This window comes from Astyanax mexicanus, chromosome 6, assembly GCF_023375975.1.
Source record: "Astyanax mexicanus isolate ESR-SI-001 chromosome 6, AstMex3_surface, whole genome shotgun sequence".
NCBI lineage: Eukaryota > Metazoa > Chordata > Actinopteri > Characiformes > Acestrorhamphidae > Astyanax > Astyanax mexicanus.
Window position 1 is genome coordinate 9,416,349 of NC_064413.1, and position 18,900 is coordinate 9,435,248.

The window sequence follows — 18,900 nt, forward strand, 5'->3', positions numbered from 1 at the left end:
AATTATTAATATTGCCTCCGCCATGATCTGCTTTCTCTCACTCACTGAACAAATCCCGTCCGGGAGGGGGGAAAAACACTGCCCGCCCACACTAAAAAATGATTGGCTGTCTCACAGACTCTTTGCAGAGAACAGGCCAATCAGAACCCTCTCTGTTTTCTCTCTCTTCTTCCCACACGCGATTAGAGAATAAAAGTCTGTGGCCTGTGTGCGCGTTTGGGGCACTCGTTCTGAATTCCGGGAGATTATATGTGACTCGCGGGCATCAGGGAGCAAGTACCCAAATGCGGGAGACTCCCACAGTTTCAGGGAGACTTGGTTTGTCTGGTTCTATTCTAAAGGCAGCTGGGCAGCATTTGGAGGCAGCATGTGTCCCATTCAGTAGGCAGCATATGATCCTTCATGGGCAGCATCCCATCAAAGGCAATCCCATGATGCATGTGGTGTTAAAAAAGATTAGTGACAGAACAAACATGAAAATCTGAGCCTGGATCAAGTGAGTAGCCATTATTTAATTGGAGAAATTACAAAATACATTACAAAGCATGCGTTTAGATCTCTCCTCCCAGACAGCCAACATCTCAGTGTATTTGTTTCCTTTTATTCTCCTTCAGGCCATTATTGCCTTACATGGTAATATAAAGTCCCCGTCTCCTTGTACATCACCTGGCCAGTCTCGACTGGTCCAGTCCGGTGCATTCCTACAGCCTGGTGTAAGGGTGAAGCTTACACTTTAGAGACACGTAGCTTCCCGAACCTTCCAGTGCACTGGTCAGTAACTTGTGCCACGTATGTTTTATGGTTGATGTCCGATGAATGTGTTCGTGTGGTCACCTGTCCCGCACGCCCATATGAGCCACGTACGTACATTCTAATCTCTGCAGCTAGTCACGTATCTCCAGTCACAATTACATGGGACATTCCAGGATTTTGGTACATTTCCTGTCCCACCACTTTAATTTTAGATGTACATATCCAAAATATCTAAATGACTATTTTTTGTGAACAATGTACTTGTTCTAAAACAAACTGTAAAATTTGGAGGAAAAATAAGCTTCTTAGATATTATTCAAAAGACCGAATACCTTTGGACCACCTCAAAAAATGGCCGTTTTCTCTTGTCCCACACATTGGGTGACCAACTCCTTTGGCAAATTTAGCAGTGAGATCAGCTCTCAGCAGAAGAGGAAAATTCAGGTATTTGTATAGAAGATGCTTCTGCTACTTTTAAGTTGTATATCTGGCTGCATTTCGGCTCCAGTGGAAACAATAAACGGTAACAGAGTGACCAACAAGAAACAAACCATATATAAATACTGTAAGTAAATCCTACACGTGACTGTTTCATAGACAGTTATACTAATCCCTTAGCTCTGTAACATTACTGTATTTAAAAACATGTTCTGTCTCTGTTTGCACTTCAAGCATAGTCTTAATATGACTGGTTATGATTATGAATAGTTAAATTACAAGAGATTTAGGAGAAAAAAAACACACTTATTGTTTGCACTATATAAGACCTAGAAAAGTTTTATTTTTATTTTTTATTCTTATTCTTATTTCTATTTTTATATAATCAATGTGTGAGAAACCAGTCTGTTAAGTTTGGTTATACGATTTTTTTGTCAAAAAAAACTCTAGTTTTCAAACCATTTTTCATTTTTGACGTTTTCTTTAAAATTGTATTTTTAAATCTCGTCTCGTTCTCGTGAACCCAGTATCGTGTCTCGTCTCGTTTTGTGATAATAGTGTCTCGTCACACCCCTAAAATATAGTATATAATATTTAAGTTTCAGTATATAGTAAATATAGTATTGAGTAGACTTTATTTTAAGTATATTGTAAACATAGTATTTAAGTTTATCTGTCATATTTGGATGAGCTGCAGGAGTGCAGAGGAAAGAGAAATAGCTGCTGCTGCTTTGAGATTTATCCTGAGGTAAGTGGTTAATTTAAATTTGTAAACAGAGCCCACGAGCACAGTGCACGAGATGTGATGACATTTGCTGACTCCAGAACGTGTTCCGAAACGTGCTGATGCATAAGGTTTCATATCTGTTAAAATCAGTGGTGTGCAGTGAGGCCCTTCTAACCCTTCAGAGAAGGAGTGGCAAAAAATGCATGTAAATTATTACATATTTTTAAATCAGGAAATATATATCATAGCTATTGTAAGTGTAAGATTTTATTTTATAAATTAACTTAAATAAAAAAACAGCAACTAATTCAAAGCATTAGTCTGTGTTTTTTAGTTGCTAAAGGTCTGTTGTCTGATTGACAGCGGTTTTAACCAATCAAAGCTTTTTAAAAAGCATTCTGCCTCCACGTGACTGCGTGACCCTTCTCCTGATTTTGAGAAGGGTGTAGTAATGAGTCTATTAGCAAAGTCGAAGCAAGTCTAACCAATCAGATTCATGATTTTCACTCAGGGGGCGGGGCCACGGCTGTGTAACCCCTTCTCAGCACTGTGTTGAAGGGCTATGCGCTGCTTAGTCATAAACGGAGCTCATGCTGCATTAATTCAATAGTTAGCGAACTATCATGGAATTGCGGCTGCAAATCAGACAAATATTGTGTCATATATCATATTAAAATGCCTTTTTAAAGGCTGTCCTTCAATGTGCAACTAAATCACAATAATAGGCGGTCTGACTGGTGAGTTTTTGTGTGTACTTAATGTTTTGGCTGCTCTGGTCTACTGTAGACATACAAATGAGTGATCTTTGTTGAACGATTGTACTTGTAGGTTAATTAAGCATTAATTGTTGGCTCTATTGTATACTTGTGTAGTTTGTAGTTGTATTTGTGAGCTGTTGACTTGTATTAAGTTAATATAACTAAGTCAAGACAGAGAATATGCAGTTACTGTAATATATATCTATGTGTCTGTCGGCCGGTGGCGGGGGTATGGGGGGTGGTTGCAGAAGGGGTACCCACTATATTCACTGCACGCCACTGGTTAAAATGCTGCTGAAGAGGGAGCTACCTAGAAAGCTGCCTTCAGATTGGACCGCAGCTTGTGACTGATGGAGTGACTGATGGAGTGATTTGGTCTCACTGACTTCCTGAATGACCTGATTGACTTATTGCCTTGATTGGCTGACCAACTGATTGACTGGTTGATTGATTCGGTCTGACTGACTGACTGATTGAGAGACTAAGGGCCCTATTGTACACCCTGTGCAAGGCAAATCACGATGCTCATTGCTATCTTTCACCCCATCAACAGTCTATTTTCACACCTTTCACCTGCATCACCTGCAAAATGACATGTGTAGCACAATTATTTAGTGATGCACAGAGGATATAAGCTTTTTTTGACACTATATGCACTAAACACACATCTCTGCATAATACACATCAACCTGACAAAGTCACATGTTTTGACAGCAAAACACAGCCATTCAAAATCACACAACATGAGCTATTTTAGTTTTTCTCGATTGTTTACACATAAATACTGGTACTTGAGACACAATGACAACAACTTGTAACTTAGGCACCAACCCCCTGAACCAGTTCTGCTAAACTACAAGCACAATTCCTGCTTTACACTCAGATTGCACCTTTTTTTAAAACACTACATACCTTTAATGAAGAAAATCTCCATTGCTTTTCACCTAATTGTACTCAATCAATTATATTCTAACCTCTTTATCATGACCAAGACCAAACTTCACCAATGACTACCTGGATGATAGAGAAGAGGCCTGGGAGAAAGTCATGTTGGTCAGATGAGACTAAAATAGAGAGTTTTGGTATCAACTCAACTTGCCGTGTTAGAAGAAAGAAGAAAAACTGTGAAGCATGGGGGTGGAAACATCATACTCTGAGAACGAGTGTTACCTCGGCTGGGTCTCCTCCTTTAGACGGATAATAAACCACTCTGTATTTCTCCACACGGCCCGGAGCGTGAGTCCAGGACACGCGGAAACTCTGTGCCGTCACATCAGACGTCTGCAGGTTCTCAGGAGCGCCCTCTGTCTCCTCAGGGACCACATCTCCTAAACACAACAAGCACTTTTATTAGCAGAGGTAATGTGATAATCATAGTTTGATTATCATAGTTAGTGTGATGATCAAACTTGATGATGAGTTTGATATTGAGAGTTAGTTTGCTAATCAGAGTTTTATGATCAGAATTAATGTAATGATCAGAGCCAGTTTGATGGTCAGAGTTAGTTTGATTATCAGAGTTAGTTTGATCATGAGAGTTACTTTAATATCAAAGTATGATCAGAGTAAGTTTGATTATCAGAGTAAGTTTAATAATCAGTTAGTTTGATAATCAGAGTTAGTTTGATGATCAGAGTTAGTTTGATTATCAGAGTAAGTTTGATAATCATTTAGTTTGATAATCAGAGTTAGTTTGATGATCAGAGTTAGTTTGATTATCAGAGTCAGTTTGAATATCAGAGTCAGTTTGATATCAGTTAGTTTGATAATCAGAGTTCGTTTGATATCCAATTATGATCAGAGTCAGTTTGATAATCAGAGTTAGGTTGATAATCAGAGTTAGTTTGATGATCAGAGTTAGTTTGATTATCAGAGTCAGTTTGAATATCAGAGTTAGTTTGTTAATCAGAGTCTGTTTAATGATCAAAGTCAGTTTGATAATCAGAGTTCGTTTGATATCCAATTATGATCAGAGTCAGTTTGATAATCAGAGTTAGGTTGATAATCAGAGTTAGTTTGATGATCAAAGTCAGTTTGATAATCAGAGTAAGTTTGATGATTAAAGTCAGTTTGATAATCAGAGTTAGTTTGATTATCAAAGTCAGTTTGATAATCAGAGTTAGTTTGATAATCAGAGTTAGTTTGATTATCAAAGTCAGTTTGATAATCAGAGTTAGTTTGATGATCAGAGTTAGTTTGATAATCAAAGTCAGTTTGATAGTCAGAGTTAGTTTGTTAATCAGAGTCAATTTGGCAATGAGAGTTAGTTTGATGATCAAAGTCAGTTTGATAATCAGAGTTAGTTTGGTGATCAGACATAGTTTGATGATCAGAGTTAGTTTCATGATCAGAGTTTGATGATCAGATTTAGTTTGATAATCAGAGTCAGTTTGATAATCAAAGTCAATTTGATGATCAAAGACAGTTTGATAATCAGAGTTGGTTTTATTACCAGATTTAGTTTGAATTTCAGAGTTAGTTTCATGGTCAGACTTAGTTTGCCATTCAGAGTTAGTTTGATAGAGTTTGATGAGTTAGTTCCATGATTAGAGTCAGTTTGATAATCAGAGTTAAGTTGAAGATTAGAGCTAGTTTGATGGTCATATTTATTTAGATGATCAGAATCAGTTTGATGATCAGAGTAAGTTTGATAAACAGAGTTTGATGATCGAAGTTAGTTTGATGATTAGAGTCAGTCCGATGGTCGGAGATAGTGTAATAATTAGAGTGGGTTTGATAATCAGAGTTTGATAATTAGAGTCAGTTTGATGATCAGAGTTAGTTTGATAAATAGAGTCAGTTTAATATTTATAGTCTGATAGAGTTTAATAATCAGTCTCTCACCTCTGATCTCTTTGTCCTGCTGCTCCACTCTGTCACACACAGAGCGAGTCAGTTCCTCCACAATCGTGCTCATGATGCTGAAATCCGCCACGTTGTAGACGTGTGTTTCATCCGGTTCTGAGGCGATGATTTTAAGTTCATTTTCATCTGCATTCTTTACTCCTACAAACACACACATTCATACACACATTTATATAAATAAAGAACATTTTTCAGGTAATTGTGGAACTGTATCCTGGTTTGCAAGACTAACTGAAATTCAGTTTTTATTAATTAACTTCACATTGGCTTTCACTTTTATCTGATTACTATAAATTAGGATTCTGTAAAAGCTGTGAGTTTGTGAATTTGTACTTTTTGATTGGGAGATTAATGTAAATTGTGGAAATGCATGTAGAATCTTAGTTGTTTTTCAGGAACTCTTACCAACAGCGAAGAGTTCGACTCCAGCATCTCGAAGACTCTGCGCAGGAACATCAACAGCATCCTGGGATTTTCCATCAGTGACCAGAATTCCAATTTTTGGAATGTTGCTTCGAGACCCAGATTCTGGTTTGAAGCTGTTCGTCAGAATGTAGTTCAGGGCAAGACCTAAACAAAACACAAACAAAAAAACAAACAGACAAAAAAAAAAAAAAGAGAGAGTTTTTGTGAACATCACCCCTCAGAACATCCCCTCACTAAACCCTTCCCCGCAGAGGATCCCCTCACTAAACCCCCTTCCCACTGAAGATCCCCTCACTAAACCCCTCCTCACTAAAGATCCCCTCACTAAACCCCTCCCAACTGAAGATCCCCTCACTAAATTCCTCCCCACTGAGATCCCCTCATTAAACCCCTCCTCACTAATGATTCCCTCACTAAACCCCTTCTCACTAAAAATTTCCTCACTAAACCCCTCCTCACTGAAGATCCCTCACTAAACCCCTCCCCACTGAAAATCCCCTCACTAAACCCCCCCCACTGAAGATCCCCTCACTAAACCCCTCCCCACTGAAGATTCCCTCACTAAACCCCTCCCCACTGAAGACCCCCCCCCACTAAACCCCTCCCCACTGAAGATACCCTCACTAAACCCCTCCTCACTGAAGATCCCCTCACTAAACCCCTCCTCACTGAAGATCCCCTCACTAAACCCCTCCTCACTGAAGATTCCCTCACTAAAGCCCTTCCCCACTGAAGATCCTCTCACTAAACCCCTCCCCACTGAATATCCTCTCACTAAACCCCTCCCCACTGAAGATGCCCTTACTTAACCCCTCCCCACTGAAGATCCCCTCACTAAACCCCTCCCCACTGAAGATCCTCTCACTAAACCCATCCCCATTGAAGATCCCCTCACTAAACCCCTCCACACTGAAGATCCCCTCACTAAACCCCTCCCCACTGAATATCCTCTCACTAAACCCCTCCCAACTGAAGATCCCCTCACTAAATTCCTCCCCACTGAGATCCCCTCATTAAACCCCTCCTCACTAATGATTCCCTCACTAAACCCCTTCTCACTAAAAATTTCCTCACTAAACCCCTCCTCACTGAAGATCCCTCACTAAACCCCTCCCCACTGAAAATCCCCTCACTAAACCCCCCCCACTGAAGATCCCCTCACTAAACCCCTCCCCACTGAAGATTCCCTCACTAAACCCCTCCCCACTGAAGACCCCCCCCCACTAAACCCCTCCCCACTGAAGATACCCTCACTAAACCCCTCCTCACTGAAGATCCCCTCACTAAACCCCTCCTCACTGAAGATCCCCTCACTAAACCCCTCCTCACTGAAGATTCCCTCACTAAAGCCCTTCCCCACTGAAGATCCTCTCACTAAACCCCTCCCCACTGAATATCCTCTCACTAAACCCCTCCCCACTGAAGATGCCCTTACTTAACCCCTCCCCACTGAAGATCCCCTCACTAAACCCCTCCCCACTGAAGATCCTCTCACTAAACCCATCCCCATTGAAGATCCCCTCACTAAACCCCTCCACACTGAAGATCACCTCACTAAACCCCTCCCCACTGAATATCCTCTCACTAAACCCCTCCCCACTGAAGATCCCCTTACTTAACCCCTCCCCACTGAAGATCCCCTCACTAAACCCCTCCCCACTGAAGATCCTCTCACTAAACCCCTCCCCACTGAAGATCCCCTTACTTAACCCCTCCTCACTGAAGATCCCCTCACCAAACCCCTCCCCACTGAAGATCCTCTCACTAAACCCATACCCATTGATAATCCCCTCACTAAACCCCTCCACACTGAAGATCCCCTCACCAAACCCCTCCCCACTGAAGATTCCCTCACTAAACCCCTCCCCACTGAAGATCCCCTCACTGAACCCCTCCCCACTGAAGATCCCCTCACTGAACCCCTCCCCACTGAAGATCCTCTCACTAAACCCCTCCCCACTGAAGATCCCCTCACTAAACCCCTCCTCACTGAAGATCCCCTCACTAAACTCCTTACTGAAGACTCCCTCACTAAACCCCTCCTCACTGAAGATTCCCTCACTAAACCCCTCCCCACTGAAGATCCCCTCACTAAACTCCTTACTGAAGACTCCCTCACTAAACCCCTCCTCACTGAAGATTCCCTCACTAAACCCCTCCCCACTGAAGATCCCCTCACTAAACCCCTCCTCACTGAAGACTCCCTCACTAAACCCCTCCTCACTGAAGACTCCCTCACTAAACCCCTCCTCACTGAAGACTCCCTCACTAAACCCCTCCTCACTGAAGATCCCCTCACTAAACCCCTCCTTACTGAAGACTCCCTCACTAAACCCCTCTTCACTGAAGATCCCCTCACTAAACTCCTTACTGAAGACTCCCTCACTAAACCCCTCCCCACTGAAGACTCCCTCACTAAACCCCTCCTCACTGAAGATCCCCTCACTAAACCCCTCCTCAATGAAGATCCCCTCACTAAACTCCTTACTAAAGACTCCCTCACTAAACCCCTCCTCACTGAAGATCCCCTCACTAAACTCCCCACTGAAGACTCCCTCACTAAACCCCTCCTTACTGAAGACTCCCTCACTAAACCCCTCCTCACTGAAGATCCCCTCACTAAACTCCTTACTGAAGACTCCCTCACTAAACCCCTCCTCACTGAAGATTCCCCTCACTAAACCCCTCCCCACTGAAGATTCCCTCACTAAACTCCTCCCCACTGAAGATTCCCTCACTAAACCCCTCCCCACTGAAGATTCCCTCACTTAACTCCTCCTCACTGAAGATTCTCTCATTAAACACCTCTTCATTAAAGATTCCCTCACTAAACCCCTCCTCACTGAAGATCCCCCCCACTAAACCCCTCCCCACTGAAGATCCCCTCACTAAACCCCTCCCCACTGAAGATTCTCCCACTAAACCCCTCCCCATTGAAGATCTATTCACTAAACCCCTCCCCACTGAAGATACACTTACTAAACCCCTCCCCACTGAAGATCCCCTCACTAAACCTCTCCCCACTGAAGATCCCCCTCACTAAACCCCTCCTCACAGAAGACTCCCTCACTAAACCCCTCCTCACTGAAGATTACCATTCTATTTTTCAAATTCACTGCTTTTTACAAAGTTACCTCACTATATTCACAGAGAACCGAAAAGAACCAGGATGTTGTTTTACCTGTCAGTGTGTTTCCTCCTTTATACGGCAGGTTTCTGACGGCATCAATCACAGCTTCTTTAGTGGCGAAGGCATTCAGATGCCACTCAATCCTGGGATCTCCACTATATTGGGCCAATCCTGAGCATTAAACACAAACACCATCAAACAAACACCACAAAGCTACCAAACACTACCAAACAAGCAACACCAAAATCAACACTACCAAACAAACGCCACAAAACAAACATCACCAAAATCAACACTACTAAACTAATGCCACAAAACAAACATCACCAAAATCAGCACGACCAATCAGACGCCACAAACCAAACATCACCAAAAATGAACACTACCAAACAAATGCCAAAAAACAAACATTGCCAAAATCAACACTACCAAACAAATACCAAAAAAAAAAAAAAAACATTAGCAAAAGTAACACTACTAAACAAACACCACAAAGCAAACATTACCAAAATCAACACTACCAAACAAATGGCAAAAAACACACATCAGCAAAAGTAACACTACTAAACAAACAACACATAGCAAACAACAGCCAAATCAACACTACCAATCAAATGCCACAAAACAAACATCACCAAAATCAATACTATCAAACAAATACCAAAAAACAAACATCACCAAAATCAACACTAACAATCACATGCCAAAAAACAAACATCAGCAAAATCAACACTACCAAACAAACATAAAAAATAACACTAACAAAAAAGGCACTAAAAAAACAAACATTACCAAAATGAACATTACCAAACAAACACAACTAAGCAACATCACCAAAATTAACACTTCCAAAAACACCACTAAGCAACATTGCCAAAATTGACACTACCAAACAAACCCCACAAGACAAACATCACCAAAATTAATACTACAAAACACACATTGCCACAATGATCACTACCAAACAAACCCCACAAGACAAACATCACCAAAATTAACACTACAAAACAAACGCCACAAAACAAACATTGCCATAATGAACAATAACACACAAACACCACAAAGCAAATGTTACCAAAATTAACACCACAAAACAAACATCAACAAAATAAACCTCAACAATAATGGCACTAGCAAACAAACACCACAAAACAAACCTCACCAAAACACCAAACAATACTGTCATACAAACATTGTCAAAAATGCCAAAAAACCAAAATCAACAAACACCATCAAACAACACTGTAAACACTGTTAAACAGAAACAGTGCTGCAATAAGAGTCAGACACATGTAGTGGGTCCCTAAATCAGCCGGAGCTCTGAGGTTCAGGGAAACAGAAGAACAGGATGGGATCTGAGAGGACGTTACCTATTCGCACTTTATCAGTTCCAACATCAAAGGCATTAACCAGGTTTTCCAGGAACGTGCGGACCAGACGGAAGTTCAGCCTCCCGATACTCCACGAGCCGTCAATCAGCACCACGATGTCCGCCACCGCCGGGGTCGTACACACAAACTGCCCCACTGCAGAGAGAAAAGAACAATCGATAAACAAAAATAAAAATTAATCTTTATTTAGGTTTACGATTCAAAATTTCATTCAAATTCACAAATCATCCTACAGCACTTGATCATGTCAGCAACAGCTAATTGAATAGGGCAGTGAAATCAACCAATACATTGAAAATTATGTTGATTATAGAATAAAGTGAGTAGGTGTTGCTTACATACATATATGCATATATGTATGTATGTAACCATAGGTACATACCCTTTAATAGATGTGAATAAATAAATGTCCATATGTGTGCATGGATTTTTCTAGCTTAACTCATTCTGTAACAGTGTCCCATTATATAAAAAAAAGTAAAAAAGTAAAAAATCAATTTCAAAACTTTCATTGCTCTTTGAACCAATCAGAGGAGACATCACAGTGGTCTGGAAGAGTGGTAAATGTGTGTAAACTGCAAAATGTGCTGCAAAAACTCTCTCATTTGGATGCTGATGGGCTGTGAAGCTGTCTCGTAATATCAGGGTCTGCAAAGTGGGGTGAAGGGGGAGGAGCCTAACACTGATCCACCATTGATTCCCTCTAATACCTCGGAGCCTCCGCACTCCCATCCCAGAACATCGCCATAATTACACACCCAAGGTCAGAGAAAGCAGATCAGATCATGCTGTAAACTTGCAGTTTCTGAGGCTGGTAACTCTGATGAACATATCCTGTGCAGAACAGATAACTCTTGCACGTCCTTTCCTGGGGTGGTCCTAATGAGGGCCAGTTTCATCATAGCGTTTTTGACTGTCTTTACGAATGCACTTGAGGATACTTTCAAAATTCTTGATTTTTTTTCTTCAACACTGTACTCTAAGTTCTACACTGTTCTGTTCTACACTGTATTGCTCTGGTACAGATCTACAACACTCAGACCCTACACTTAGCTCCAACACTTAGGTCTAACACTCAGCTCCAAAACTTAGTTTAGACACACAGCTTCAACACTTAGCTCCAACACTCAGCTCCAACACTCACCTCCAACACTCACCTCCAACACTCACCTCCAACACTCACCTCCAACACTCAACTCCAACACTCAACTCCAACACTCAACTCCAACACTTAGTTTAGACACTCAGCCCCTACAGTTAGCTCCAACACTCAGCTCCAAGACTGATCTCCAACACTTAGTTTAGACACTCAGCTCCAACACTCAGCTCCAACACTCAGCTCTGATACTCAGCTCCAACACTTAGTTTAGACACTCAGCCCCTACACTCAGTTCCAACACTCAGCTCCAACACTTAGTTTAGACACTCAGCTCCAACACTCAGCTCCAACACTCAGCTTCAACACTCAGCTCCGACACTCAGCTCCAACACTTAGTTTAGACACTCAGCTCCAACACTCAGCCACTACACTCAGTTCCAACAATCAACCCCTAGGCTCAGTTCCAACACTCAGCTCCCACACTCAGCCCCTACACTTAGCTCCAACACTCAGCTCCAACACTGAGCTCCAACACTCAGCTCCAACACTCAGCCCCTACACTCAGCTCCAACACTCAGCCCCTACACTCAGCCCCTACACTCAGCTCCAAAACTCAGCCCCTACACTCAGCTTCAACCCTCAGCTCCAACACTCAGCCCCTACACTCAGCTCCAACACTCAGCCCCTTCACTCAGCTCCAACACTCAGCTCCAAAACTCAGCCCCTACACTCAGCTCCAACACTCAGCTCCAACACTCAGCTCCAACACTTAGTTTAGACACTCAGCTCCAACACTCAGCTCCAACACTCAGCTTCAGACACTCAGCCCCTACAGTTAGCTCCAACACTCAGCTCCAAGACTGATCTACAACACTTAGTTTAGACACTCAGCTCCAACACTCAGCTCCAACACTCAGCTCTGATACTCAGCTCCAACAATTAGTTTAGACACTCAGCCCCTACACTCAGTTCCAACACTCAGCTCCAACACTTAGTTTAGACACTCAGCTCCAACACTCAGCTCCAACACTCAGCTTCAACACTCAGCTCCGACACTCAGCTCCAACACTTAGTTTAGACACTCAGCTCCAACACTCAGCCACTACACTCAGTTCCAACAATCAGCCCCTAGGCTCAGTTCCAACACTCAGCTCCCACACTCAGCCCCTACACTTAGCTCCAACACTCAGCTCCAACACTCAGCTCCAACACTGAGCTCCAACACTCAGCTCCAACACTCAGCCCCTACACTCAGCTCCAACACTCAGCCCCTACACTCAGCTCCAAAACTCAGCCCCTACACTCAGCTCCAACACTCAGCTTCAACACTCAGCTCCAACACTCAGCCCCTACACTCAGCTCCAACACTCAGCTCCAACACTCAGCCCCTTCACTCAGCTCCAAAACTCAGCCCCTACACTCAGCTCCAACACTCAGCTCCAACACTTAGTTTAGACACTCAGCTCCAACACTCAGCTCCAACACTCAGCTTCAACACTCAGCTCCGACACTCAGCTCCAACACTTAGTTTAGACACTCAGCTCCAACACTCAGCCACTACACTCAGTTCCAACAATCAGCCCCTAGGCTCAGTTCCAACACTCAGCTCCCACACTCAGCCCCTACACTTAGCTCCAACACTCAGCTCCAACACTCAGCTCCAACACTCAGCTCCAACACTCAGCTCCAACACTCAGCCCCTACACTCAGCTCCAACACTCAGCCCCTTCACTCAGCTCCAACACTCAGCCCCTACACTCAGCTCCAAAACTCAGCCCCTACACTCAGCTCCAACACTCAGCTTCAACACTCAACTCCAACACTCAGCTCTGATACTCAGCTCCAACACTTAGTTTAGACACTCAGCCCCTACACTCAGTTCCAACACTCAGCTCCAACACTCAGCTTCAACACTCAGCTCTGACACTCAGCTCCAACACTTAGTTTAGACACTCAGCTCCAATACTCAGCTCCAACACTCAGCTTCAACACTCAGCTCAGACACTCAGCTCCAACACTTAGTTTAGACACTCAGCTCCAACACTCAGCCACTACACTCAGTTCCAACAATCAGCCCCTAGGCTCAGTTCCAACACTCAGCTCCCACACTCAGCCCCTACACTTAGCTCCAACACTCAGCTCCAGCACTCAGCTCCAACACTGAGCTCCAACACTCAGCTCCAACACTCAGCTCCAACACTCAGCCCCTACACTCAGCTCCAACACTCAGCCCCTACACTCAGCTCCAACACTCAGCCCCTACACTCAGCTCCAACACTCAGCCCCTACACTCAGCTCCAACACTCAGCTCCAACACTCAACTCCAACACTCAACTCCAAGACTGAGCTCCAACACTCAGTTTAGACACTCAGCTCCAGCACTCAGCTCCAGCACTCAGCTCCAACACTCAGCTCCAACACTCAGCTCCAAGACTGAGCTCCAACACTCAGTTTAGACACTCAGCTCCAACACTCAGCTCCAACACTCAGCTCCAACACTTACTCCAACACTCAGCTCCAACACTCAGCTCCAACACTCAGCTCCAACACTCATCTCCAACACTTAGCTCCAACACTCTACTCCACCACTCAGCTCCAACACTCAGCTCCAACACTCAGCTCCAACACTCAGATTCTCTCAGATCTACACTGTTCTCTCTGATTTAAACTGTTCCCTCTGATCTACACTGTACCCTCTGATCTAAACTGTTCTCTCTGATTCTGTCTGATCTACACTGTTCTCTCTGATTCTCTTTGATCTAAACTGGTCTCTCTGATCTAAACTGTTCTCTCTGATTCGGTCTGATCTACACTGTTCTCTCTGATTCTGTCTGATCTACACTGTTCTCTCTGATTCTCTTTGATCTAAACTGGTCTCTCTGATCTAAACTGTTCTCTCTGATTCTGTCTGATCTACACTGTTCTCTCTGATTCTCTTTGATCTAAACAGGTCTCTCTGATCTAAACTGTTCTCTCTGATTCGGTCTGATCTACACTGTTTTCTCTGATTCTGTCTGATCTACACTGTTCTCTCTGATTCTCTTTGATCTAAACTGGTCTCTCTGATTCTCTCTGATCTAAACTGTTCTCCAAAATCTACACTATTTTCTCTGATCTACACTGTCCTCCAAAATCTACACTGTTCTCTCTGATCTACACTGTTCTCTCTGATCTACACTGTACTCTCTGATCTACACTGTGTTCTCTGATCTACACTGTACTCTCTGATCTACACTGTTCTCTCTGATCTACACTGTTCTCTCTGATCTACACTGTTCTCTCTGATCTACACTGTTCTCTCTGATCTACACTGTGTTCTCTGATCTACACTGTTCTCTCTGATCTACACTGTGTTCTCTGATCTACACTGTTCTCTCTGATCTACACTGTGTTCTCTGATCTACACTGTGTTCTCTGATCTACAATGTGTTCTCTGATCTACACTGTTCTCTCTGATCTACACTGTGTTCTCTGATCTACACTGTGTTCTCTGATCTACACTGTGTTCTCTGATCTTCACTGTTCTCTCTGATCTACACTGTGTTCTCTGATCTACACTGTTCTCTCTGATCTACACTGTGTTCTCTTATCTACACTGTACTCTCTGATCTACACTGTACTCTCTGATCTACACTGTTCTCTCTGATCTACACTGTGTTCTCTGATCTACACTGTTCTCTCTGATCTACACTGTTCTCTCTGATCTACACTGTGTTCTCTGATCTACACTGTTCTCTCTGATCTACACTGTGTTCTCTGATCTACACTGTTCTCTCTGATCTACACTGTTCTCTCTGATCTACACTGTGTTCTCTGATCTACACTGTTCTCTCTGATCTACACTGTGTTCTCTGATCTACACTGTTCTCTCTGATCTACACTGTTCTCTCTGATCTACACTGTGTTCTCTGATCTACACTGTACTCTCTGATCTACACTGTACTCTCTGATCTACACTGTTCTCTCTGATCTACACTGTGTTCTCTGATCTACACTGTTCTCTCTGATCTACACTGTTCTCTCTGATCTACACTGTGTTCTCTGATCTACACTGTTCTCTCTGATCTACACTGTTCTCTCTGATCTACACTGTGTTCTCTGATCTACACTGTGTTCTCTGATCCACACTGTTCTCTCTGATCTACACTGTACTCTCTGATCTACACTGTTCTCTCTGATCTACACTGTGTTCTCTGATCTACACTGTTCTCTCTGATCTACACTGTGTTCTCTGATCTACACTGTTCTCTCTGATCTACACTGTGTTCTCTGATCTACACTGATCTATCTGATCTACACTGTGTTCTCTGATCTACACTGTACTCTCTGATCTACACTGTTCTCTCTGATCTACACTGTTCTCTCTGATCTACACTGTGTTCTCAGATCTACACTGTTCTCTCTGATCTACACTGTTCTCTCTGATCTACACTGTGTTCTCTGATCTACACTGTTCTCTCTGATCTACACTGTTCTCTCTGATCTACACTGTTCTCTCTGATCTACACTGTGTTCTCTGATCTACACTGTTCTCTCTGATCTACACTGTGTTCTCTGATCTGCACTGTTCTCTCTGATCTACACTGTGTTCTCTGATCTACACTGTTCTCTCTGATCTACATAGTGTTCTCTGATCTGCACTGTTCTCTCTGATCTACACTGTGTTCTCTGATCTACACTGTGTTCTCTGATCTACACTGTTCTCTCTGATCTACACTGTACTCTCTGATCTACACTGTTCTCTCTGATCTACACTGTGTTCTCTGATCTACACTCAACTCCAAGACTGAGCTCCAACACTCAGTTTAGACACTCAGCTCCAGCACTCAGCTCCAGCACTCAGCTCCAACACTCAGCTCCAACACTCAGCTCCAAGACTGAGCTCCAACACTCAGTTTAGACACTCAGCTCCAACACTCAGCTCCAACACTCAGCTCCAACACTTACTCCAACACTCAGCTCCAACACTCAGCTCCAACACTCAGCTCCAACACTCATCTCCAACACTTAGCTCCAACACTCTACTCCACCACTCAGCTCCAACACTCAGCTCCAACACTCAGATTCTCTCAGATCTACACTGTTCTCTCTGATTTAAACTGTTCCCTCTGATCTACACTGTACCCTCTGATCTAAACTGTTCTCTCTGATTCTGTCTGATCTACACTGTTCTCTCTGATTCTGTCTGATCTACACTGTTCTCTCTGATTCTCTTTGATCTAAACTGGTCTCTCTGATCTAAACTGTTCTCTCTGATTCGGTCTGATCTACACTGTTCTCTCTGATTCTGTCTGATCTACACTGTTCTCTCTGATTCTCTTTGATCTAAACTGGTCTCTCTGATCTAAACTGTTCTCTCTGATTCAGTCTGATCTACACTGTTCTCTCTGATTCTCTTTGATCTAAACAGGTCTCTCTGATCTAAACTGATCTCTCTGATTCGGTCTGATCTACACTGTTTTCTCTGATTCTGTCTGATCTACACTGTTCTCTCTGATTCTCTTTGATCTAAACTGGTCTCTCTGATTCTCTCTGATCTAAACTGTTCTCCAAAATCTACACTATTTTCTCTGATCTACACTGTCCTCCAAAATCTACACTGTTCTCTCTGATCTACACTGTTCTCTCTGATCTACACTGTACTCTCTGATCTACACTGTGTTCTCTGATCTACACTGTACTCTCTGATCTACACTGTTCTCTCTGATCTACACTGTTCTCTCTGATCTACACTGTTCTCTCTGATCTACACTGTTCTCTCTGATCTACACTGTGTTCTCTGATCTACACTGTGTTCTCTGATCTACACTGTGTTCTCTGATCTTCACTGTTCTCTCTGATCTACACTGTGTTCTCTGATCTACACTGTTCTCTCTGGTCTACACTGTGTTCTCTTATCTACACTGTACTCTCTGATCTACACTGTACTCTCTGATCTACACTGTTCTCTCTGATCTACACTGTGTTCTCTGATCTACACTGTTCTCTCTGATCTACACTGTTCTCTCTGATCTACACTGAGTTCTCTGATCTACACTGTTCTCTCTGATCTACACTGTGTTCTCTGATCTACACTGTGTTCTCTGATCTACACTGTGTTCTCTGATCTTCACTGTTCTCTCTGATCTACACTGTGTTCTCTGATCTACACTGTTCTCTCTGATCTACACTGTGTTCTCTTATCTACACTGTACTCTCTGATCTACACTGTACTCTCTGATCTACACTGTTCTCTCTGATCTACACTGTGTTCTCTGATCTACACTGTTCTCTCTGATCTACACTGTTCTCTCTGATCTACACTGAGTTCTCTGATCTACACTGTTCTCTCTGATCTACACTGTGTTCTCTGATCTACACTGTTCTCTCTGATCTACACTGTGTTCTCTGATCTACACTGTTCTCTCTGATCTACACTGTTCTCTCTGATCTACACTGTGTTCTCTGATCTACACTGTTCTCTCTGATCTACACTGTGTTCTCTGATCTACACTGTTCTCTCTGATCTACACTGTTCTCTCTGATCTACACTGTGTTCTCTGATCTACACTGTGTTCTCTGATCTACACTGTTCTCTCTGATCTACACTGTGTTCTCTGATCTACACTGTTCTCTCTGATCTACACTGTGTTCTCTGATCTACACTGTTCTCTCTGATCTACACTGTACTCTCTGATCTACACTGTTCTCTCTGATCTACACTGTGTTCTCTGATCTACACTGTTCTCTCTGATCTACACTGTTCTCTCTGATCTACACTGTGTTCTCTGATCTACACTGTTCTCTCTGATCTACACTGTTCTCTCTGATCTACACTGTGTTCTCTGATCTACACTGTGTTCTCTGATCCACACTGTTCTCTCTGATCTACACTGTACTCTCTGATCTACACTGTTCTCTCTGATCTACACTGTGTTCTCTGATCTACACTGTTCTCTCTGATCTACACTGTGTTCTCTCTGATCTACACTGTGTTCTCTGATCTACACTGTTCTCTCTGATCTACACTGTTCTCTCTGATCTACACTGTTCTCTCTGATCTACACTGTGTTCTCTGATCTACACTGTTCTCTCTGATCTACACTGTGTTCTCTGATCTGCACTGTTCTCTCTGATCTACACTGTGTTCTCTGATCTACACTGTTCTCTCTGATCTACATTGTGTTCTCTGATCTGCACTGTTCTCTCTGATCTACACTGTGTTCTCTGATCTACACTGTGTTCTCTGATCTACACTGTTTTCTCTGATCTACACTGTACTCTCTGATCTACACTGTTCTCTCTGATCTACACTGTGTTCTCTGATCTACACT

General features: G+C 42.9%; 1 protein-coding gene across 2 annotated transcripts in view; it reads right to left on the reverse strand.

The window, feature by feature from the left end:
- The window catches only part of col14a1a (collagen, type XIV, alpha 1a), a 120,447-nt gene that overhangs the window by 78,125 nt on the left and 23,422 nt on the right, over positions 1–18,900 (reverse strand). For both annotated transcript variants that reach the window (XM_049480203.1, XM_049480204.1), the window contains exons 7-11: positions 10,468–10,623; positions 9,149–9,268; positions 5,947–6,111; positions 5,521–5,682; positions 3,847–4,004 (exon numbers count right to left, since the gene is read on the reverse strand). In XM_049480203.1, the coding sequence (XP_049336160.1) occupies positions 3,847–4,004; positions 5,521–5,682; positions 5,947–6,111; positions 9,149–9,268; positions 10,468–10,623 (761 nt within the window). The remainder of the gene's footprint in view (positions 1–3,846; positions 4,005–5,520; positions 5,683–5,946; positions 6,112–9,148; positions 9,269–10,467; positions 10,624–18,900) is intronic.